This window comes from Typopeltis vanoorti, chromosome 23 (assembly GCF_054136105.1).
Source record: "Typopeltis vanoorti isolate ZY-2024b chromosome 23, IOZ_Tvanoo_1.0, whole genome shotgun sequence".
Lineage (NCBI taxonomy): Eukaryota > Metazoa > Arthropoda > Arachnida > Uropygi > Thelyphonidae > Typopeltis > Typopeltis vanoorti.
Window position 1 is genome coordinate 81,038,182 of NC_143571.1, and position 24,743 is coordinate 81,062,924.

Sequence of the window (24,743 nt, forward strand, 5' to 3'; positions counted from 1 at the left end):
GGCGGCACATTTGAGCCGTCTCTCTTCACTGCGTACCGCTTAATTAGTGATAGCCTTGGGCCATCTGTCTCTGATTGGGTACCAGTGGAGATTGAACTGCCCACTCAGTCTCCAAAAGTTAGATAGGGCTAAATGGCCTCGCCTACTCCCGTATATACGGGAATAAAAAGGCGTTAGCTGATTTTTTTTTTTTTTTTTTGAAATATATTGCCGTCGTCCGGTACCATTCTCTAGCAAGAGGGTTGCAGCAGATGAGCAGCTCTCCTCCATTTCTCTCTGCCTGTCGCCTCCGTCATTCTTAAACCACTCCATTCATCTTAAGTTATTAATGTTTCTTCCATTTATTTTTATTCCTTCTTCTACATCCTCAAGTGCCTCTCTAAGCATCTGTTCACTATAAAGGTTAAACAATAATGGTGATAACTTGCATCCTTGTCTAACTCCTCTCTCTCCACCGGGAATTCTCCTGTTTCCTATCCATTTACACATACTGGCGCTATTTGTGACCAATATAATCTCTTTAAAATTTCCAAGTCATAAGAGTCAATATCAATATTTTCTAGAATGTCAAAAAGCCTTTCATGTTTCACTGTATCAAATGCCTTTTCAAAATCTAGAAATCCCCAAAACAGCTTTCCACCACGGTTTGGTGTTTTCTCCCCAATAATTCTTAGACAAGTTATAGCCTCTCTAGTTCCTCTGTTGGTTCGGAATCCAAACTGTTCTTCATTCATTTCTTTTTTATTCTTAATTCTCTCTAAAATTATTTGTGCCAGAATTTTTGCTGTGTGAGTTATATAAAATTGTTACAGTCTAAAACTCCCGTCTTTTTTGGAATGGGGATAAAAATTGATCTTCTAAATTCCTCTGGTAATTCTCCCTCATAAATTCCGTTAATAATTTGCCATAACACTTCCATACCTTTTTCACCTATATTCCTTATAAGTTCTATCTGTACACCATCTATTCCAGGGGATTTTCCTTCTTTCATCTTTTGAATTGCTAGATTCAATTTCTCCCTCATGATGTACAGCCTCTGCCCACCATGCTTTTCATTTAATTTTCTCCTCTTCCTCTGTCTTCATAAAGTTTACTTACATATTCTTCCCATCTCTGTAATATCTTCTCTTTTTCTATCAGAATTTCACCTCTTTCATTTTTGACTGCTCCAGTCCGTTGCATCGTTCTCCTTCCTGTCATCATATTAATGTTTTTATAAACACCTTTTATGTCCCTTTTTCTTGTGTTTAGAAAATTTTAAACACCTTTTAAACTAAATAAAAATTCAAAAATATATAAAATTAATAAAAAATGGGAAAAAAATCCTTAGGGACTAAGAATAACAACAATATAGTTTAATTTTTTCCGTTAATTTGCAGAATTGAACAGTAGACATTTTTTTTTTCAAGGGCATTAATTTAGTATAACGGGCATCCTTTGTAATTTGTATTACGGCACAGCGCTTCTATTGTGAATGGTTATTATTTTTTTTCCCGCAATACTTCTATACCGAACAGTCGTATGGGCTACCTAATACACTTTGCTGCAGGATTCTGTTTACATTCTATGTTAACCCTGCATAAGCCTTGTTTTCTTACATCGGATGTAATATGATCTAATTGTTAATTATTTATATGATTAATTTATTGATTGATTCTTATTATTTGATAATATTTACTATTTATTAATCTTTTGTCTCCTGAATAATAAACTTAAAAACCTTAATAGGAGACCGAACTGTTTTAAACATTTATCTTGCGACAAAGTGATGCATTATATATATATAAGCATTTCTACATTATATAACAATAATATTCACTGTAGTTTAATTACTTTGATTATTTTCTTGTTTCTTATGTAAATTCGAGGGACATTAGAAAGACGGCACAGCTGTTGTAGCCATGTAGTCAGAGAAATATTTACGGCTTTTCAAATTCGCGAGGTTCCTGCCTGATACGCTCCTACCATTCGGTTTACTTTTTTTTTTCTTTTTTTTTTTTGTATTTTTCTTAGAGCACAGGTGGTCATCACTCTTCCCAACTACCCCACGACTGTCAGTGACATCCCTGAACGTTGAGAACATATCTGAAGCAATACAACATCACTTCTGGCTATTTCAAGACTGAGCAGACATTCGAAGTTCGTTACGAGGGTTGTCTGGTGATTTGTTTTTCGCCTTCGAGCGACAACTTGTCTTAGATAAACACAAACTCCTACAGCTGCCTACTGGCTAATTATATAGAACAGACGTTGCATTAGTAGTGATTCTCTTTGCATCACATGTGGACAAGAAAGAATAATTCAGAACACAAAAAAGACGTAAAAAAAGAAAAGAAAAAGGGAAAAAAATGTGACTAAAAAGTAATAGAAAATAAGTCCAAGAAAGTAAAGTTCAAATCTTAAGATTTGACTTGACAACCGGTGAATGCCCTACGATCAGCTGTTTTGCATTACTTTTGAGATCTTTCAATCCCAACTAAAATATAAATAATATGACATCATATCCGGTATCAGTGATCGCTAGAAGAAATCTCGTGCTGTTAAATGTGAAACATACCATGTGTCAATGGTGACGTCATCACCCCTGTCTATTGTTGTATAATACGGTGACTATGCAAGTTTAAAGCCTGTAAGAGACAATGTTTGGCAAATAAATCGAATTACGTTATCACGCGGCTAAAGATTTCTCAATCTTGTGTTTAGAAAACACTTATTCAGTGGAATCCATTTCAATTGCTATTATTCTGAGTGTTTGAAGCGTGACTCAGCAGGTACGCCATCAAGTTTTTCTTGACATATTAGATATTACTATCTAGAAAGAAAATTATCTCCTTCCCCAATGGGGCGCCAATCCTAGTGATTTTGATAATGATATCTTTTATAAACTTTACGAGCCTTTGCACTGATAATTTTTATAAACAGAAAGCACAGGTGTTTAACTTTCTTAATGACTTTGTTTAGTCGATATTTAATTCGTTAATTTCTAACTATTTCTCATTGCAGTCATTTGACATTTTGAAGTAAAACACTGATTTTTAGATTACATTTTAAAGGATTATAATTTTTTAAATTCAAATACCATTTTTTGATAACCATCAAGGATGTTGAAACTTGCATTTAAGATGTAAGAAGTGTAATTATGATTGCAATACCTACCATTATTGCCGCAGATCTCTAGACTTGAGGAGTCTGAGTTGAATGTTGATGTCAAACCATTTCTTCGAAATACTTCAGAATATGCTGAAAAATCTAGAAGAAAATACGAAATCCCATAAGTAAAGAGTATTTTTAATATTTATCATAAAGTTTTTAATGGTCAACAAAATATTCCTAAATTTTATCCGCAACTTCTGTTCTGCTAGCAGAAATCGGTTTATCGTGACGTTAATTCGAATGTTTTGTGCGAATATAAATTTTCCTTCAGTCTTTGACTGGATTTGACCGCGTAATTCATAATTAGTGAGCAGCGATGGGTACGGGAGGGGATAATGTATACTTCAATTTTTTTTGTAATAAAAAAAGGCGCCTGCATGTCGAAAGTCAAAAGGTAGCGAACTGCCTGATTCACTCAATTTTGCATATGCAAGCTTGTTAATTAATGCAATTACTTAAATGAAACAATAAATTGGTTCATTCACTCCCATATTACAGTTGGATAATCATTGAATTGGGATTGGCACCAACGATAGGGCCAATAAACTCGGACTTGTCCGATAGATAGCACGCATGTGAAGTTCCACAAACAGAACAAGTTCAAGACAGTAATAATACTTGTACTCCAAGGAAAGCTAATTTGAAAGAGAATGGAGCGTCTGACTATTTTATTTCGAACTAAAGATGATATTTGGAGCTCTATAACTTGGATGTTAAATACATAAACACTTAAGTAATGCAATAAAACTTTTTTTTTTTGTTTGTAGTTTTTAAGCAATAGATAAAATGCAACCGCCCCTGTGAAAGTTGTTTTACTGCATAAATGAAAACACGAGATGAAGGAAAATAACATATTTAACGCAAATTCATTTCGAATTTTCATACAACCGTTTGGATACAAATAAGTACAATACAGTATTATAAAACAATTAAAACACCAAGAAATAAAATAGCTCAAATGAAAAGTGTTAAAAATTTGTCTTTAAACTCTTCTAGACTTGCTTATCCCAAGATAAGCCACTCAAATAGTTCAAAGCTTTTTAAGACATTCTTAAACTTCATACCATTATGAACCATACTGCAAGGATTATAGGTCACAAGATGATCTCTCATTGTTAAATGATGCATGTACAGTGTCGGCGTATGTTCCACTCTTTCCTGGCAATTTGTCCTCTCCTTCTTTCATTCACACTTTCTTTGATTTATCCGATGGTCACACTAAGTCCAGTAATTTTGGCTTCTTCCATAACAAGACTAATTGATATAACAATGGATGGGGATCAGAAAACCAATCACTTATGTTCCCACGTCTGGTAGTGACGTTTAAAACCGCTGCCAATAGAACAACCCTTCGCCTCTTCACGATATCCAATGAAGCCAAACTGATGCCAGTAACAGAACGAGCAGCCAGCTCAGTGGCTGATTGAAAGAACCAACAATACTTGGCCATGGTTGCTATGGATACCAAACGAAATAAAGCTCTTTCAGTGATTATATTTGATACTATTGTGCGTTCCTATCAAATGAAACAAGAGAAGTGTGTTGATGAAGGAAATGAGCTGTCAGATATGTTATTGCTAAACTTGATATGACAAATTCATTAAAAAAAAATTAAGAAAAAAAAATTTTGTTCATTAATTTTCCCATACAGATTGATCATTTTATTGGCATTATGCGTACACTATAAATTGGCGAAGATTAGCAACTACCCATTTACTAGAAATAGGGATATGTAACGACTGCAAAACTATTCCAAAGAGGGGTTTTGGTGTTCTTTTAACTGCAGCAAGGACGACTATGATTACTGGGTGATTTATCAATTCAAGGCTATTTCAATCCACTTATAGCATGCAAAGAACAACAAATGTCAAAGGTTGAACATAATTTCACAGTCGGAGATCACCGTACTATCTAGGATTCTAGTTGGAAAATAAAGATATACCAGAGAAAAGCACATGTTGGAGTAATAAGCAGAACATAATGAGATAAAAATCATCTATTATCTAAGGACATTCAGAAATATCCATGTCCACGGTAGGATACGATCCCGTACGTATTACTTACGGAGAAGTGGATATGTCAACCAGCCCAAGCAATGTTAAAAGTAAATTCAAGTATTCAAGATAAAACTTGAAATATAATTTAAGAAAATATTTTTATAAAACTGCAATCCGTATTCTTTTTCCTCCTAAGGAGTTTAATATTTAATAAATGTAAGCACTAAGTGAATTAATAACTTTGTATTGTATGATTTCCACTCTCATAAATTAAAATAAAATACACAAAAGTCAGCAAACAGATTTTGCAACTATAATGTATCCCTCCGCACTTATGATTCCCATTCATACTGAACTCAAGAAATAGTACCACTCAAACGATATTATCGAAGGTTAATTAAAAATAACACGCTTTTAATCATATTTGCATTTATTTTGAGCATAAGTAAATTAAATGGCTAAGCAAAAACAAATGTGAAACCGAAGCATTAACATTAACGAGAGAAGCGGATTGTTATAATTATTGTTCATGTTCTTTGAAATTTCATAATACAGTACCTCAATGCAAGCAAGCTATAATTAACATATCAATAATATTTCATAATAATATATATAAACGTAAAAGAAGATGCAATAGAATATAAGAGAATAACAGCTGTAGCTAAAAGAGAAAAAACAAAACATAAAGAATCATGGAACAAATTTGTTTCTAATTTAGAACATGATTTATATAAAATAAGCCCCAATGTATAGAAGATTTTGAATGTACAGATACTAAAGAAAACATAAAATTAAACACGAATTGAAATTAAAAGAATTTCTAAATTTCTATACGGAATTGTGGACAGATAAATATTTTAAAAAAGACAACTGGCAAACATTTAATGAAAATGAAAAGGAAATAACTAAAGAAGAATTAGAAATCAGCTTGAAAAAAACAAGAAATGGAAAATCACCTGGAGAAGAAAAGTCCGATTCAGAATTACATAAATATGCAGGAATACGGTTCAAAGAAAGACTCCTAGTATTTTTAAATAAAATCTATTCAACAAGTAACCCCACAATAGAATGGATAAAGCAATTGTGATCCCTGATCCCAATCTTTAAAAAAGGTAGTAGAAACCTAAAAAATTATAGAGGTATAAGTATTCTAAATTCCTGTTACAAAATATATAGCAGAATTTTAAATAACAAACTAATAAAATATTCTGAAAACTTTATTTTAGAAGTAGAGAATGGATTTAGAAAAGGTCGATCATGCATAGACCCGGTCTTTTGTCAAAATTAATAAGAGAGAAAAGAAGAGAATACAATTTAGAAACAGATTACATTTATTGGCTTTGAAAAAGTATTTGATAAAGTTAAAAGAAGCATTTTATTTAACATATTAAAAGAAAGACAAATACCAAATAATATCCTAAAAGCTATCACAAGTATATATGAAAATAATCAAATACAAATAAGATTAAATCACGAGCTATCATATACGAGAGAGATAAACCAAGGAGTCCGACAGGGATGTCCCCTCTCAGCAACTCTTTTTAATATCTACTTAAATGAAATAATAATAAAATGGAATAAATTTTTCCATCGAGGTATTAAACTTTCTCCTACTGTGAACTTAAACACTCTCCTTTTTGCTGACGACCAAATAATAATTACAAATTCTGAAGATAACCAACAGAAAGATATTTTAAATTTAAATGAGATAGTCAAAGATTATGGAATGATAATATCAGCAGAAAAATCAAAAAACGATGGCCTTAAAAAGACAGATCCTATTAGAACTAAAATAGTGATAGATAATAAGATTTTAGAAAGTAAATTAATTTAACTACCTAAGATATATGATTACATATGAAAATGAAAAAGATATAATTCTGAAAATTGCGAAATATTTAAAAATAACAGGTGTAATTAACTCTATATTTAAACCAAACCTAATTCAAAAACAAACCAGACTACAAGTATACAATACATTAGCCTTACCGGTCTTAATGTATGGAAGCGAAATCTGGACAATAAAACAAAAAGACAAACAAAGATTAATAAGAGCTTAAATGAAGTTTTTGAGAAAAACTGCAAAGTACTCTATTCCAGTGATTATCAGCCTTTTTCATAATATGGCACACCTAGCTAATTATTAAAATTCTGCGGCACACTAAAATATATTCTTTTAATTTTTTTGACGATCTAGCAAAAAATAGGCATACTTTTGATTGATATACACACACAAGATATTAATAATAGTAATTACTTATCCTTTTTTGCTCCAAACATTTTTGAACTATATTTTTGATATTTTGAGTAAGAAAAACAGTACACAAAATTATTTTTAAAATTTTTTATTGATTCTTCAAACGAATATATAATATCCATATTAAAGGAATACTATTGAATAAAATTAACTGAATGTAAAAAAAAAAAAAAAACACAATAAAAGAACTCTTACCAGTTACCTTAAAAATAAGAGAATTAAATGAAGTTATTTGTGAACACACTTATCAAAAGATTAAGCTGATTAACACACAATTTTAACCCGATTCACCAACCGTAAGTTTCGTAAAATATAAATAAGGGAGCTTCTGGTGCGGATGGAAGACCAGACACTAATAAATAAATGCGCAAATTACGATATTATTTCTTTCAATTAATTTGTTTTCACAAATCTCGCGGCACACAAGTTGAAAATCACTGCTCTATTCGATCAAAAAAAAAAAAAAAAACACGATGAAAGAATTAAACCAGGAATCAGAAAAAATTTAAAAAATATAAACATAAATGGATGGAACACGTTGAAATAATGAAAACAGAAAGATTACCAAAATAAGCCTTAAATTACAAACTATTAGGAAAAAGAAAACCAGAACGTTCTCTAAAAAGATTCAATGATGATTACAAAGATAATCAGCCTTTCGGCTGATTATCTTTGTAATAGATAATCAGCCGAAAGGCTGATTATCTTTGTAATCATCATTGGATCATAATGTAATCATCATTGGTAGTGACCTCTTATCATAATGTAAAACAGTATTTATACATCTCTTAGGAGCTGGATTTTACATGAGAGAATATTAAAGTAAGTGACGGAGCTTGCTCCAGCTTTGCATGGAGTTGCCCTGGTGTTGTACTACCCAAGTGATCATTTACACTTGGTTAAGCCGATAGTTTTTTTGGCATTGAAACTCGATGGATGTCGACCCGAGTTTCGTACCCGGCTATAAAATAAAACGGGATTTACCATCTCCCGCTCAATCAAGATTCAATGATGATTTCTAAGGCCGGAACAGGTCATTCTAGGCCTAAATCCTTGGCAAGCATGATGATGACATTTAAACGTAGAAAAAAGTTTTGTAAACAATCTTTGTAATTTGTCTATAAAACAATAATGGATATTTATTATCCTTTCGTATAATTTATTAAATATTATAAAATTTGAATATACTTTAAAAAAAAAAAAAAATATATATATATATATATATATATATATGTGTGTGTGTGTGTGTGTGTGTGTGTGTGTGTGTGTGTGTGTGTGTGTGTGTGTTTAATGAAAAAAATACAACGTTATATGAATCACTCATAATTTGACTATTTGATTTTATTTTTATATGAAAAGTATTGGAATGAAGTCCTGTTTAGGACTTCCAGGGTAACAAATGGCAATGCTGTAGCCAATGAAGTTTAACTGAGGCTCGGCTGTTGCTGTTACCCCCTGGGACGCAGAGATTCGAGAGTTTGAATTCGCTCTCTTAAGGTTTTTCCCTTAAGGGAGCAATTTGAGTCTCCGGGGAAAGTGTTCTCCGGCACGGCCCGCTGAGGGGCTTTGTCGGTGAATGCTTTTCTTCGGAATATGAGCGGTTCTGCTCGGTGGTGGCGTGTGGGTGGAAGGCCATCACTGAGTGGAGCCATCTCTGAGATGGACGGTCTTTCGGCCACTATTGAGTGGTCTAGGGATCGTCTGAATTTTTAGAGACGGCTTTAAATTTAAATATGGCAATGCTGTAGCTAATGAAGTTTTAACTGAGGCTCGGCTATTGCCGTTACCCAGCCATGACTAGAGCTTTTAGCTCAGTAACACCCCATCCATACAGATTTTCTTCATTCAGATGACGGGATAAAGAGTCAAGGACTCAGTCCATAGCCCAGTTCTTTTAAGAAATATTGTATTGACCTTACATATGAGTGAGCTGGGGGGGGGCACTGCTTAGTGATATTTAGTATTAGTCTCGCGTTTTTGATTAGTGTGATATTGTTGGGACTTCCGAATGATAGATAGATATATGATATTTAGAGGCAAGCTTTCTTCGTTTTGGCTATTTTTGTGATTACACATTGTTTAGCGCTGGTAGACTCTTGCGTGAGTCTAAGGGATTTGTGAATATACCCTCCTAGGTCGTCAGGAATAAGACATCGGAATATTCCTTCATTGCACACAAGGATGGAGAATGTAAAAGATATTAAGAACGCCATTCAACATTTAAACAAAGATATGTCACTTGACATTCTCAAATTCATTCTAAAGAAATTTGAAACGGAATATCCTGGTTGCTTGAATCTCTTCACTCAAGTAAATGACACCAAAGACGATGATGTGGACATCGAAGGGGACTTTACACCTGTTCCACCTACAAAGACTCCCCTGCAGTTCGATTGTTCACAGGAGGAACAATCTAATAATAGACACAGAACATCGGAAGATGGAATGGAAGAGGATGTAACAACTCACAAAAATCAAGTCACCCAAGATAGAAAATAAAAGGTCCCTCCAGTTAACCTTCGAGATAAAGATAAATGGACCTCAGTCTCAAGATCCCTAGAGGAACAAAATATCAATTTCTCCTGGGCAAGAAATACTGACGAGGGTGTAAAGATTCATATTACCACTGTCACAGATTATCGCATGATGACGAAAATGCTGGACAACTCTAAATTGCCCTTCCATACCTTTGCGCTAGCAAGCGAGAAGAACCTAAAAGTGGTTCTAAGAGGGGTGGCTGAGGGCATCATAACTTGTGAGATCACAGCTGACCTCATCAGTCAAGAATTTATTGACCCCAATCAAAGTCAGTTGGATGCTGAGGTCAGATAAAATACCAATGCCACTGGTGTTGGTCGAAATCTCCAATACACAAAAAAGAAACCATGAAGTTATTGACATTTGTAAGCTTAAAATTACAACCGAACCTCTAAGGAAGAAGGCATCGGCAGGGCAGGGCCACAGATGCCAGAGGTTCGGGCACGCCCAAAAACTGTGCAGAGCTGCCTAAAATGCGGTGAAGGTCACCATACCAACTGCTGCGCCAAGCCCAGATCCACACCTGCCTGCTGGACCAACTGTAGAGGACCATATCCTGCTAATTACAAGGGATGCCTTTTCCATCCAAAAAACCGTGGATCAACAAGAACGAACTACGCTCCTCCAAGCAATGACACAAACAACCAAGCAGGTCGCCCTCCAGATCGTAATACCTCACATTGGGCAGCACAGGAAGGCACTCGACCTTCGTTCATGTCTAAATCATATGCGGAAGCGGTAAGAACTCAGACTCCTTCATCGCAAGAGCAAACAAGCTCCAAACTCACACAAGCTAAAACTTCACTTGCAACAGTGCTGCACGAATTCAGCAAAGCAAGCACCTCACCATCTTCCAGAAAGAGATTTTATCTAGAAACCCAATCCATATTAATAGCTCTCTATAATGTTTAAAAAATTAAAACCGAATTCCCTCATGATAACAGCATGGAATGCCAATGGCTTAACAAATAAAATTCTCGAGCTGCAAGAATTCGCAAAGAGATACAATCCAGACATAATTTTGATCAGTGAATCCCACCTCAGACCATCAAACAACCCAAGACTAAGAGGTTATATTTTATATAACCTCTTAGTCTTGACTATCATCCAGACATAATCTTGACATATACAATCCAGACATAATCTTGATCAGTGAATCTCACCTCAGACTATCAAACAACCCAAGACTAAGAGGTTATATTTTATATAGGACAGACAGACTTAACACTAGTGGAGGCAGCACAGCTATTTTTATTAAAAGTTATTTGAGCCACAACTCGTTGACCAGCCTCCAAACTATAAACCTTGAAGTGACAGGTGTAGAGGTGCACACTAATAACGCAGGCAAACTCAAAATCTACGCAGCATACAATCCTCCCAGCATTCCACTATTGACAGCAGACTTAGACTTCATCCTCGGCTCCACGGGTTCCATAGTTATAGCAGGAGACCTAAACTCCAAATATACGGTTTGGTTCAGTTCGTCAATCAACTCCAAAGGCCGTACCTTATTCAACTACACGTCACTCAACTCATCAATAGTAGCTGGACCCACTGAGCCCACCCACTACAGCCCATCAGGAAGTTCTGATGTATTAGACATAGTTATCCTCAGAAACATCAAATATCAATACCAGCTAGAGACATTAGAAGAGCTTAACTCAGATCACAATCCCATCCTGCTCAGGTTAGGATTTCAAGATCAGCTCTCTCCCCATCATTCTTTCTTACCATGGGACAAGCTCTCCAAGGTTCTCCCAGTCCACATCAGTCCACCTCTGTCATTCGTAGAAAAGAAGACATAGACCAAGCTGTAAGCAATTTAACTAGGCAAATTTGCCTAGTTAAATTGCTTACAGCTTGGTCTATGTCTTCTTGCTATTGTTTTGTCTTGGTCTATGTCTTCTTGCTATTGTCTTGTCTTGGTCTTTGTCTTCTTGCTACTGATGCTATTGTGTCATCACAGCAATAGCATCAGTCACTCAAACCACTGTCTGCCACGCTTCCAACTGGATCCCAGAAGAGATATGATTAGGGCCAAAAATAAAGCCAGAAAGCGATATCACAACACTAGATCCCCGCAGGACAAAACAACCTGAATAGACAGGTTCGAGAAGCCCTCCAGATACACAGAATTTCAAATTGGACCAAACTCATAGAAATCAACCCAGAAGATAACTCCATGTGGAAATTTGTAAAATCTCTTCGTACCAAAAGACAGCCCCTTCCCCCTTTGAAGACCAATCTTGGAATTGCACACTCAGATGAAGAAAAAGTAGAAGCCCTAATTGACAATCTGGAAAATCAATGCAGCCGATCTTACGTAAACTTAAATATCAATCTCATTTACAAAGTTCATCGTAAAGTTAGAAAAACATTAAGACAGCCTAAGGATGATTCAGAAACCATCATCCCCACATTTCCAACAGAAATAATAAATATTATTTCCCATCTGAAGAACAAAAAGGCTCCCGTCCCGTCATTAGCAATAGAATAATAAAGCTACTCCCACGGAAAGCCATAATTCATCTAGTTAATATTACCAATTCCATTTTAAGATTCCAGTACTTTCCCACAGATTGGAAAATCGCTGACATTATACCTCCGAAAAAGCCTGGTAATAACTCACAACTTCCCCAAAGCTACAGGCCCATCAGTCTTCTTTCCTGTCTTGGCAAAGTAACAGAAAAGGTTATCTTATCAAGACTACAATCAGCAGTGGACAAACAGAAAATAATCCCAAATGAGCAATTTAGGTTTCGCAAAGCTCACAACACACTACAACAAATTCAGACTAACAGAACATATCACCCATGGTTTTAACTGGCACCTTCACACTGCTGCTGTATTTTTAGATGTTGCCAAGGCCTTTGATAAGGTCTGGCATCAAGGCCTTGTCTTCAAACTAATTGAAAACAATATCCCAATTAAACTAGTGAAACTCATAATACTCATATATTAGTGAAAGATACATGTAAGTAAAACTCAATGGAATTGTGTCGTCAAGGCGCAAAATTCTGGCGGGAGTACCTCAGGGTTCTCTTCTGGCCCCAGTACTTTTCACAACTTACATAGCAGATAAAGAGCCAAGAGGCTATTTTTTCCGGCGGTGTAAATTAAGTTAAGGGGATAAAAATCCCTCATTATTTTAAAGCCGGATACGAAAACAGTAATACATCTCCTAGGAGCTGCGTTTAACATTATGAGAAAATATTAAGGATAGTGACGGAGCTTGCTCCACCTTTGACACGAGTTGCCATAGTGTTGTACTACCCAAGTGATGACTTACGCTTGGACTTGCCGATAGTTCTTCGGCATGAAACTCTTAGATTTCGATCTCCGAGTTTCTTATCCGGCTATAAAATAATGCGGGATTTATTATCCCCTTAACTTAGTTTATGTCGCCGAAAAAATCGCCTCTTGGCTCTTTATCATAGTAATAATAATATATGGGTACACCGGTCTGGCATTTCGTTAGTAGGGGTATATGAAAATTCGGTTCACTTGAACCTTGGTATTGACCAGCGCTAGGAGATGGAGAGGAAAGAAGCCAAAAGTCCTTTTTAGGACTTCCAGGGTAACAAATGGCAATGTTGTAGCCAATGAAGTTTTAACTGAGGCTCGGCTATTGCCGTTACCCAGCCATGACTAGAGCCTTTTAGCTCAATAACACTCTATCCACACAGATTTACTTCATTCAGATGACGGGATAAAGAGTCAAGGACTCAGTCCATCGCCCAGTTCTTTTAAGAACTTTAAGAACCTTAGTATTCGGGTATTCGGGTAGGAAGGCATGCAAGTGTTTCAGATTCAGGTCTGAGAGATCTGGAAGAAAAATGAGTCTTTTTTAGGACTTCCAGGGTAACGAATGGCAATGCTGTAGCCAATGAAGTTTTAACTGAGGTTCGGCTATTGCTCGTTACCCAGCCATGACTGGAGCTTTTTGCTCAATAACACTCCATCCACATAGTTTCTCTTCATTCAGATGACGGGATAAAGAGTCAAGGACTCAGTCCATCGCCCAGTTCTTTTAAGAACCTTGGTATTCGGTGGACTTTTGGTAAATCCGGAAGGCTACAAAAAGTCCTTTTTAGGACTTCCAGGGTAACGAATAGCAATGCTGTAGCCAATGAAGTTTTAACCGAGGCTCGGCTATTGCCGTTATCCATCCATGACTAGAGCTTTTAGCTGAATAACACTCCATCCACACAGATTCTCTTCATTCAGATGACGGGATAAACAGTCAAGGACTCAGTCCATCGTCCAGTTCTTTTACTTAAGAACCTTGATATTCCAGGTTTACCTACTCACTGATGAGACCCAAATGAGGGTTGAAATCGGTGCGGGGAGGATCTGGCTCTGAGAAACTCCGCTTGGAGGTAGGTTTTTGCCTGTCTCTGAGTGGGGCCACCGCTGAGATTATGGCTCTGCTTGGTGGTGGGGTGAGCCTGCCACTGGGTAGAGCCAATGCTGAGAAGTTCTCGGTGATGGGGTGAGCCTGTCACTGAGTGGAACAACGTTGATTTGGGAGATCTTTAGGGATCGTCTTATTTTTAGAGCCCGCTTCACCTATACAAAGGTTGAAACCGGTCTGAGTAGTGACCTCTCCTCATAATATAAAACAGTAATACATCTCCTAGGAGCTGCGTTTTACATTATGAGAAAATATTAAGGATAGGGACGGAGCTTGTTCCACCTTTGACACGAGTTGCCATAGTGTTGTACTACCCAAGTGATGACTTACGCTTGGACTCGCCGATAGTTCTTCGGCATCAAACTCTTAGATTTCGATGGATTTCGATCTCTGCGTTTTGTATCCGGCTTTAAAATAATGAGGGATTTATTATCGCCTTAACTTAATTTACATAGCAGATATTCCTCTCAATTCAAGAACAACCACTACGGCCTTTTATGCCGACAACACCGCTATTCTAGCAAGATCACTCAGCCCTCGCCTAGCAATCACCATCCAAGGAAGTATCAATGAAGTAGCAAACTGGTTCACAACTGGAGGATTCAAGTGGAACCCTCAAAAGCTCAGCCATGCTGTTTTCTAGGAGAACGGTCTGCATTAAAGAAGACATCCTGCTCTCTGGTCATAAGATCCCATGGCAATCAGAGACCAAATATCTTGGGGTATTAATGGATAAGAAACCCATTTTTAACAAGCACATCAATCTCATTGGCTCCAAATCTTCCAAAGTAATAGCACAGCTCTACCCATTGATCAACCGCAACAGCAAATTGAACTGACATAATAAATTGCTACTTTACCAGGATGGTAATACGTCCAGTCATTACCTACGCCTCACCAGCATGGAGTCACACTTCAAGATCAAACATTTCAAAATTGCAGAGAATCCAAAATAAATGCCTTAGGAAGATCCTGGATGCACCGTGGTTCGTCAGAAATTCACAGATTCACCGAGAAACCGGCACTCCATACATCTCCTCCCTTCTTCGTGATCGTGCAGAAAAATTCTTCGTGAAGTCAAGTTCACATTCAAACCCACTGATCGTACAAGCTGTCAATTACAATGAGTCTGATTACTACAAACACAAAAGAGCGAAGGCTATTCTTCTCTCAACTGATCACAGCTAACACAACAGCCCCCAGAGGGCGAGCTTAATTGCTCACAAATCTCCCAATTCCAAACAACTCTCATTACAGATAAAGGGGAATATGAAAAGCACTAGTGCTTCACCCATCCTGTCAGTAACGTTAATGGTAAAATATTTTATATCATATTGTATTATATATTGCATCCGTGTATGTGTACTTTAAGTAGGTACATAATTCTATTAATTCTGTATACTAATGGGTGTATTCTAAGTAGATGCAGTGTAATTATACTTGCGGTTTATTATATTATATTATATATCACGGATTTTGAATGAAAATGCTGCATCACTTAACTAAATTCATAATAATGCTTTATCATTAACTAAACTTATGAGGTATTTTTTGCTGTATAAACACGATTCAGAGAAACGTGGAAAGATTCTTTTCTTAATTGAGCAGAATTAATTTGTTTTCTTATTAACGTCATATGAATACGTGAATTATAAAAATAACTTCGGCATTTATTTATCGTGAACAAATATTTGCATAGTTGTTAACCACGTTTTCAACTTAGACCTAACCACTCGTCAGTTGTAAGGAGATTGAGAGTAGCCAGTGACGGGGTGGGGGATTAAAAACCACATCACTACATCCCTCTCTACTTCATTCGACAGAGTTGTAACTCAGAAAATGTCTGCTACTATTACTGAAATGCTGTAGTTTGAACTATCGTTCAGAGACAATTCTACGAAAGTATCATTGATTTCATGTTTACTTACCATTCTTCTTCGAGTCAGCAGTAGAATCTTTGTCTGGAGTGGTCTCCGGAGATTCAGGCCTGGGTATAGGCCCATATCCGCTGGCTGCAATCAAAGAAGAAAATTAGGTCACTGGAAAGGAATACCCAGATTATGTAATAAGCAAATATTTGTTAGAAGGGGGGTTCATTCAAATACTATACATTACTTTATGGGCGAAGTTTCAATATATAATTTTAGCAAAGTTCTAGTTTTAAACACAATTATGATCTGCGCTTGACAGATGATTAATGTTTACGAACAATAGAAATACCGAGCCGTCTCCAATGGCAATTTCTTCAGCTTTCCAACTGTCATAAATTGTGAGTGGAATAACAAACTCCTAATTGAATTTTCTTCTGTGCCTTCCACCTGACACAAGTTCCGTGTCATGAAGGGACTTCCGGGATTCCCCGAACATTCTTTTTAGATTTTTTTCCCCCTTCTTGTTTCCGTTGTATGAGAAACCGGTTTTGAGGTGATCACGCAAAGAGAGACTGAGAGTGGAATGCTGTAGCGTCCTGAAGGGGTTCGACAACGTTCACGATGTTATGAGGAAATAATAGGGATGAAAGGAAAAGCATGGTTCACTTCCAGGTGTTCGAGTTTCTCTTAAACTGAAAGTCATGCATAATAAAAACCGTTTCATATTTCGACGCCACTGAGATGATTTATTTTTCGCGCCCACTCTACTGCTCCATCAAAAATATGAAAGAATGTTCCATCTCCATTCAACAAAAGATGTTCGTGATCTCCACTGAAGTCATCCTTTATACAGATCAAAGCCTGTCATCTATGTCTACAAGTGGCTAAGATAACTTAGATTTGCCTAAAAAAAAAAAGACTTAAGAAAGTCCTAGATACTTTTAAATACGAGTTTCTTGGAGAGAAAAACTTTGCCATCTAAATAAGACAGCTAACGACCTCGTGAAATGACTTTATTCCTTATGTTTCTCGTGGAAGTGAGATAAGAACACAAATCTCTGGAACCAAAAGGGGGAGCATGTGTTATTTCTATGAATGCTCAGAACGCGCTTCCTTCTGTAATGGATTCATGTGAATTGTTTCTGCCCAACCTATGAAAATCTCTTGAATGTCGGTCAAGAAAATTTATCCCTAAAGACTCCAACTGAATTCCATCCCTACGAAATTCAAATGGTAAAGTGATTGCAACTAAACTGCCGTGGACTATTTTGACTGCATAAAGTCACTTTCGAATAATGACCTGGAATATCATGACATTTAAAAGAACGACGCGTCTATTGATTGAAAAGGTCTAAGTTCGACTCCAGTCAAGGACGAGAGGAACGTCTTCTAGACCAGAATTGATGGAAACTGATTTAGCCTGATTGAGACGGAAATGGTTCTCTCTCTCTCTCTCTCTCTCTCTCTCTCTCTCTCTCTTTCTCTCTCTCTCTCTCTCTCTCTCTCTCTTTCTCTCTCTCTTTATCTATCTATCTATCTGAAAAACCTCGTTTTTTATTTTTATTATTTTTATTAAAATGGTTATCTCTCTCTCTCTCTCTCTTTTTATCTATCTATCTATCTATCTATCTGAAAAACCTCATTTTTTATTTTTATTATTTTTATTAAAATGGTTATCTCTCTCTCTCTCTCTTTATCTATCTATCTATCTGAAAAGCCTCGTTTTTTATTTTTATTCAATTTAAATACAAATAAACAAACGGCAGTTAAATATTCGCAATCGAAAGACACGTGATATGGAAATGCGATATTTGTTTCAATGGATAGGGCGTCACCTCACTCTAAAGTTTGTTGGTCGCAACGAGTAAGCATCAAAGACAATCATAAAAAGATGTATTCAACTGCATTACTGTATAGCGATAACACTCACTACTCTAACTAACCCACAAGTTGATTTTAGCTTATTTACTGCAGACAGTTTATTTATAACATCAGCTTGTTTTGCAGCGAATCGTTTTGTAACTACAGATTGCCCGGTTTAAACCAAAATTGAATTTAATAAACGTTTATACATTTTGCAAATACACAAAAAAAAAAGAGAAACAATGACGGTAAGAGAAAATGAAGTCATAGGTTGTATATATAGATATTTAAGAAGGAGAAAATGTTGACAACTAAGACGTTTGTCCAAAAGGAAGTCTAGATGACACTGGCGATGAAAATTCCTAAAAGGATAAGACAAGGCAAGAGAGGAAGAAGCATGTACACAGGAAAGTCTCGGGAAGCATGGATGTCCTGATAGGGATCACATTTGAGATGAAAGATAAATTTAACTTCAGTATTTCAAAGAAGTATCTTGCTCGATTCTCAATACAATTATGCACCAGGGAGCTTCCGTCTAAATTAGCATCATAGAAATTCACGTAGTTTTGGTAAAAGTTGCTGATCAAATGCATTTTCTCATGGTAGATTTCGTAAAATAATTTTAATAATTTAAACACACAACATAAACCTTTTAATTACACTTTTAATAATAACTTTCTCTAAATTTTAAATTATGCATGGCGAACTCAGGCATACACATTATACATATATGATATAAATAAGTAGAAATAGGTGTTATTTGTAATCAAGAATTTATTTTTATTTCATTTATATTTTAAAACTATATTCAAATAAGCGTTTGCATTTTTTTAAAATTTATTTTTAACGTGTTGCGTACACTCAGTTGGATCGAAAGGATAAGTATATATAGCATGGGTTACATAATATTGGAACCATGACAGGAAAGGGAGAGAACGACAAAGATGACATTTAACTGAACATTGATAAAAACAATTTGTCTTATTTTGGGTCTGAAAAAAATAGTAAAAGTAAGTCGTTGAAGTTGAAAGGTAGGATTCGTAAGACACTGAAAGATGACAGCGAATTAAATGTCACGTGAACCTGACTTTGACTTTGCAACATGTAATATTACATTATATGAAAAAATTACATACATCGGGGGTGTTTCACAAATCCTTTACTTTCACAGTACACTCTCGGTCCACCTTTGGCCACGATTACAGATGCACTCATTCTGGCACACTTCCACCAAATGTTGATAAACATATACAGTTATTTTGGCCCATTGCTCTACCAAAATGGCACTCAGTTTACGTTTTGAACACGAGAAACTTGCCTTAAATAGATATTTCAATTCTTCCAAGGGGGGTGTTTTACAATAGTATTCCGATATGACTGCGCTGTTGTCCACGAATTGAACTTTATATTCCCACCATCCAAATAATACAGTGCACCCCCTTGCAGGATAATATCATACGTGATCATGTTTCATCAGTTTATATTCACAATCAGTTTCCATATTTTAATAACCGATTAATGATTATTAACGCTTCCTTCTCCAACCACTAGGTGGCAGGTTCGCATTCCATCGAAGGCATGAATGAATGCCTTTAGATGGAAGATGAGTTTCGTCGCAGTGTAAGATCACCGCTCTGAGGCTTCTAAAAAAAAACTTCATGTTGGTCTTTATATATATATATATATATATATATATATATATATATATATATAAAGAAGTAAAGTTTTCAAACCCTTGGCTACCGGATTCACGTGGTACTTCAAAGAAAGAAAGAAAGAAAGATTCCAGAGGAATGTAAGACCTCAAAAACCATACTTTTATTCAAAAAAGGGAAGAAGGAAGACAAAAAATAATCGTCCAATCTGTCTATTCTCTCACATATATAAGTTCATGAACAGAGTAATACTGAACAGAATCCAAAACTCTCTTGAAGACAACTCCAGTAGAGAGCAGGCAGGATTCAGAAGAGGATTCTCCACAATAGATCATATTCATGTCATTTCACAACTAACAGAAAAATGCAGAGAATACCGAATCCCTCTATGCTTCTTCTTTATTGATTTTAAAAAAGTATTTGATACCATAGAACACAATGCAGTTGTCAGTGCCTTACTGGAAATAAATGTAGACCCCTACTTACATTCACATGATAAAAGAAATTAACAAAAATCAGACCATACAAATAACCCTATTTGATCAACCAATAAATATAGATATAAAGAGAGGGGTCCGCCAAGGCGATGGGATCTCCCCAAATCTATTTACCAGCACTTCAGAATACATTCTAAAAAAATAGACCAAAACGGAGGAATAAGCATAGATGGTTATAAACTACAAATCCTTATGTTTGCCGATGATCTAGTACTGATATCCCACAACCCAAAAGACCTAGAAGAAATGGATGAAAAAATATACACAAACAGCAGTAAGATAGGCTTAGAAATGAATCTACAAAAAAACAAAATGGATCAAAAACATCTACACAAGTGACAGTCACCTATGTATTAATAACATCCCTATAGAAGAAGTTGACTCCTACAATTACAAGGACAAACAATAAAAATGAATAACGATTTATCTGAAGAACTAGCAAAAAGAAAGAAAGCTGCATGGCTATCATTCAACAGATTAAAAGAAACACTTACTGATCCAAATCTTGACATCTCTGAGAAGGCAAAACTATTTAATGGTGACATTCTATTAGAAACACGGAACTAAGAAAGAGATCAGGCATAAAAGATGTGATAACTGCAGTGTATGAATGCAAGATGAGATGGGCAGGTAACATAGCCTGACGCAGGGATAACAGATGGACATAAAGAATACTCAATTAGCAATCAAGAATAAAGAGAAAACTAGGAAGACCACCTACAAGAGGGAAGATCCACTAGTGAAATCTATGGGTATAATATGGAAGAGAGAGGCTGAAGAGCGAGATCGTTGGAGGCATCTTTGTGACCTGAACTCATGGAGAAAACTGAGGGAAGCAAATGAATCCTGTGTGAGGTTTAAGCATTGCAATAATAGTAATTTTCTCTTCCTGAGATCCCTAAATTTTCAAGAAGATTTTCACTTTTGTAATAACATCAAATATTACAAGTCTGTTATTTAGGCACATCAAATAATCACAAGAAAGATAATGAAGATAATCGAAATCTTGTTCTTGTGTTTTCAGAACATAGTTTTACAAAATGTCGTTGAAACGGTATTAAAGAAACTAGTAAAATACTTAGATGTTTGTCAGAAAGCTGAGTTTAAAGTCAACATTTGATCTGGATAGAAAAGGACTCTGTTATTACAACTTATTTATATTAAAGAGAATGTTTTGTGAAAATTTCTAAACTCTTTCCCGTATCCCCACCTTTCTCTCTCTCTCTCTCTCTCTCTCTCTCTCACACACACACACACACACACACACACACACACATACATTCTTGATCGTTTCCTCATTTAACTGTGTTTTATCGATTTTCAAGTGAAGTCACTTGCTGAATATATGGCGTGCTCTTAAATGGGAAATCAGTGACTCTTATCTAATGTGGGTTATCTGCGATAATTTAAAAACGAATGCAGCAGAACAAGTGGCTGTCGGCGAGAGTTTACTCACACTGCCTGAGGTGCGCTAGGTGTGTCGTCAGGATATCCGCCGACCTACGATCTGTCACTCGCCGGAAATCTTCCCTGGTGAACCTACTCAGCTCGTGACCAGTGCTGGGGAACTGGGAGTGGTCGATGGGGTTGAGGTTAAACTGCCTTTGGGCCCATTCCAACCACTGACGGATATGACGTACTTCCCACTCTTCCGGATCTGTAATATAGTAGCAAGGGAAATGGTGTTATTTTTTTGTGACATGTGGCTCCATCTATTAGCTCTTTTGGTAAATAATAAACACATTCACTGTATAAATAAACATGTATAGAAATAATGTGAGATAAAATAATAGGAAAGTGACATGATTCATTATTACAGAAAATGAAAGCAGAGCTGTTTCTGACTTATACATTTGTAACAATTCTGTATAGTTTTATCTAAATTCTAGGAGAGTTTTGTGTTCTGATGCATATACGTATAGACAAATCTAATAAGTACTTAAGCACTTTCCAAAAACACAACTTGAATATTTTGTTCAAAAATATAATTCTCTTCTCCTTTTTTAAATAATTATGCAATAAAAGAATCTAATTAAATACAAAACCACTTATACGACTACAAAATAACTCCATTGTGAATCAGAGTTCTCAGGTAAATAGTGTTTAGGTGACGTCAAATTCTAGTATCATCATGAAGGAAAAAACAAAAAGGTGTCTATCTTAACGCTTTTTTTTTTAAATAAAAGAATAGTTTTATTTCTACTGTAAAATTTATTTTCGAAATTAATATTTTATTTTACCTACAAAAGATATGTCTATTCACATTTCGAATTAAGAATATTTGAATAAAGCGACGTTTTCACCGCCATCTATCATCTGCATTAATTCAAATATTCGTTTGTGCTCTCACTGTTGAAGAAATCAACAGAAAAGGCTTAGGATATTTGATTTTATGAAAAATTCTTCCGGACACATGCATGAAAAAGGGAGGTACTAGTAGAAAACCAAGAACAAACACGTACGCAAACCTGCTATTCTGCGTGTCATTTTTTTTTTTTTTTTTTGAATGTTCTTCGTGGCGTAATTGCTTACTGAAAATCTCATAAAGCAAACGAATAAGGCTGTTTATAATATTAACACATTGCGAGCATTGATATTATATCTGTGAGTTATGTGTGTTCGTCAGCTAGTTTATCTATTTTGTTGGGAGGAAGAACAGAAGGAATGTCTTTCATCTTCGGCAGATTAATTGACAGGAGCTGAATCTTGCATGATGCATATTAATGATTCCATATGTATTTTAATTCAAAGAAGACAGTCGTTTGTTATTGTTCGTCTGCTAATCATCCATTCGCAGACGAACGTGTGTACATCACCGTTCGTCTGCGAACGGTGATGTACACACGCATCTACGTGTGTACACACGAAAGGGTGATGTACGCACGAAAGGGTGATGTACACGCATCTACGGATGCGTGTACATCACCCTCCCATGGTTAAGAATGTTCATCAATTTAGTCAACAGAACGAAAGAAGAAATATCGAAGATGGAATGAAAGAAGAGCATTGAAAACAGAAAAGAAAACGCAGTCTCAAGATGAAACTTAATGAAAGCAGTAACGAAAAATCACAAACAAGCAGATTAATATAAAATACAGCAAACTGTCTTCGCAGTTCAAGAGTACTATTTTCTAACCGTAGAGTAACACAACTACAAACGCCATGCGCGGAGCAACACAACAGTTAAAGAAAATCGACACATTTGAGCAGATGTTATGGCAACCATCAGAAATCGCATAACAAACATAGAGAAGGCGTATTGATTGGAGAAAGTAAAAATGGTTATCGTTAGAATTCTAAAGAAACAGCAAATGATAACTCTTCATCTTTAATTAATCAGATATAAATTTCAATGCATCAAAATATTAATTTTTTACAGCGCAATTCTATGAAACTGCTATCCTTAATTAAAATCACAACAACACCAAAATTAATAATTGAAATCCCTCTCACACGATCTCTCTTTCTTTCCTTGTTTATCCATGTCGTTATCTTCTGTCTACGTGCACATGCACCGATTTCCTCTCTACCGCTTTTAAAGCTAATTGGGCAAAGATGGAATCGGTGGAACTAGCAGGTCGATCAAGAGTGGCGTATGGAATTCCCCCTCCAATTGTCCCCTATCGGAGATAGAGAGAGGAGCTGGGTGTGTCTGCATTTATCGACTTTCCCATGCTGCCTTTTATTAAACACAGCACACGTGTGTTGAGTGACCTTTGACTGCTACCTGTCTGGACCATCGCAGAAATATCCCGGTGCAGGAATCCTCGAAAGACCCTATCAGTTTTTTTCGCTCCCTAAAGCAATCTTTGACGGAAGCACAGTTAATCGTAGGTTGCTGGAGTAACGTTGCTGTTCCCACGGATCGGTCCAAACCTGTGCTTTACGGGCGTATCTGGAGACACGGTGAAAAAATCGTGCTCAGGACCCCTTCCTCAGGGTGATTGGTAATTTGGTAATTATTCCGTAGCTCTTTTTTCGGTCATCTGCTTCCAGATCAACTTCTAGTTCCTCCCTGACTTGCAGGAGGAGCGGGTAGTCTAACAGGTGTACGGAGGTCAGGTGTGTTAAATATTGAACAGTGGGCATCGAGAGGTCATACGAGGGTAATTGAGGAGTGCAAGTATCTAAACTGGGATTTCGCTGATGATCATCCTTATTAACGTTTGGTCCCTTGTCCAAGACTTGCCATATATATATATATATATATATATATATGGCTTCTAATCATATATATATATATATATATATATATATATATATATATATATATATATATATATATATATATATATATATATGGCTTCTAATCATATATATATATATATATATATGGCTTCTAATCATATATATATATATATATATATATGGTTAGAAGTGAAATTAAAGGCTGCAGATAGTTCTGTTGAATCAGAACCTCCGTGGTGAGCTAGTAAACTAAATATATCTTACTTCTTGGCTATTTTTATATGATTTAAACAGCATGTCTGTACTTCTT

At 35.9% G+C, this 24,743-nt stretch overlaps 1 protein-coding gene across 1 annotated transcript in view; it reads right to left on the reverse strand.

The window, feature by feature from the left end:
* LOC150094031 (Friend leukemia integration 1 transcription factor-like) overlaps positions 1–24,743 on the reverse strand; it is a 124,053-nt gene that overhangs the window by 10,530 nt on the left and 88,780 nt on the right. The window contains exons 3-5 of the mRNA XM_090412907.1: positions 21,702–21,902; positions 16,288–16,371; positions 3,157–3,249 (exon numbers count right to left, since the gene is read on the reverse strand). Of these exons, the coding sequence (XP_090269033.1) occupies positions 3,157–3,249; positions 16,288–16,371; positions 21,702–21,902 (378 nt within the window). The remainder of the gene's footprint in view (positions 1–3,156; positions 3,250–16,287; positions 16,372–21,701; positions 21,903–24,743) is intronic.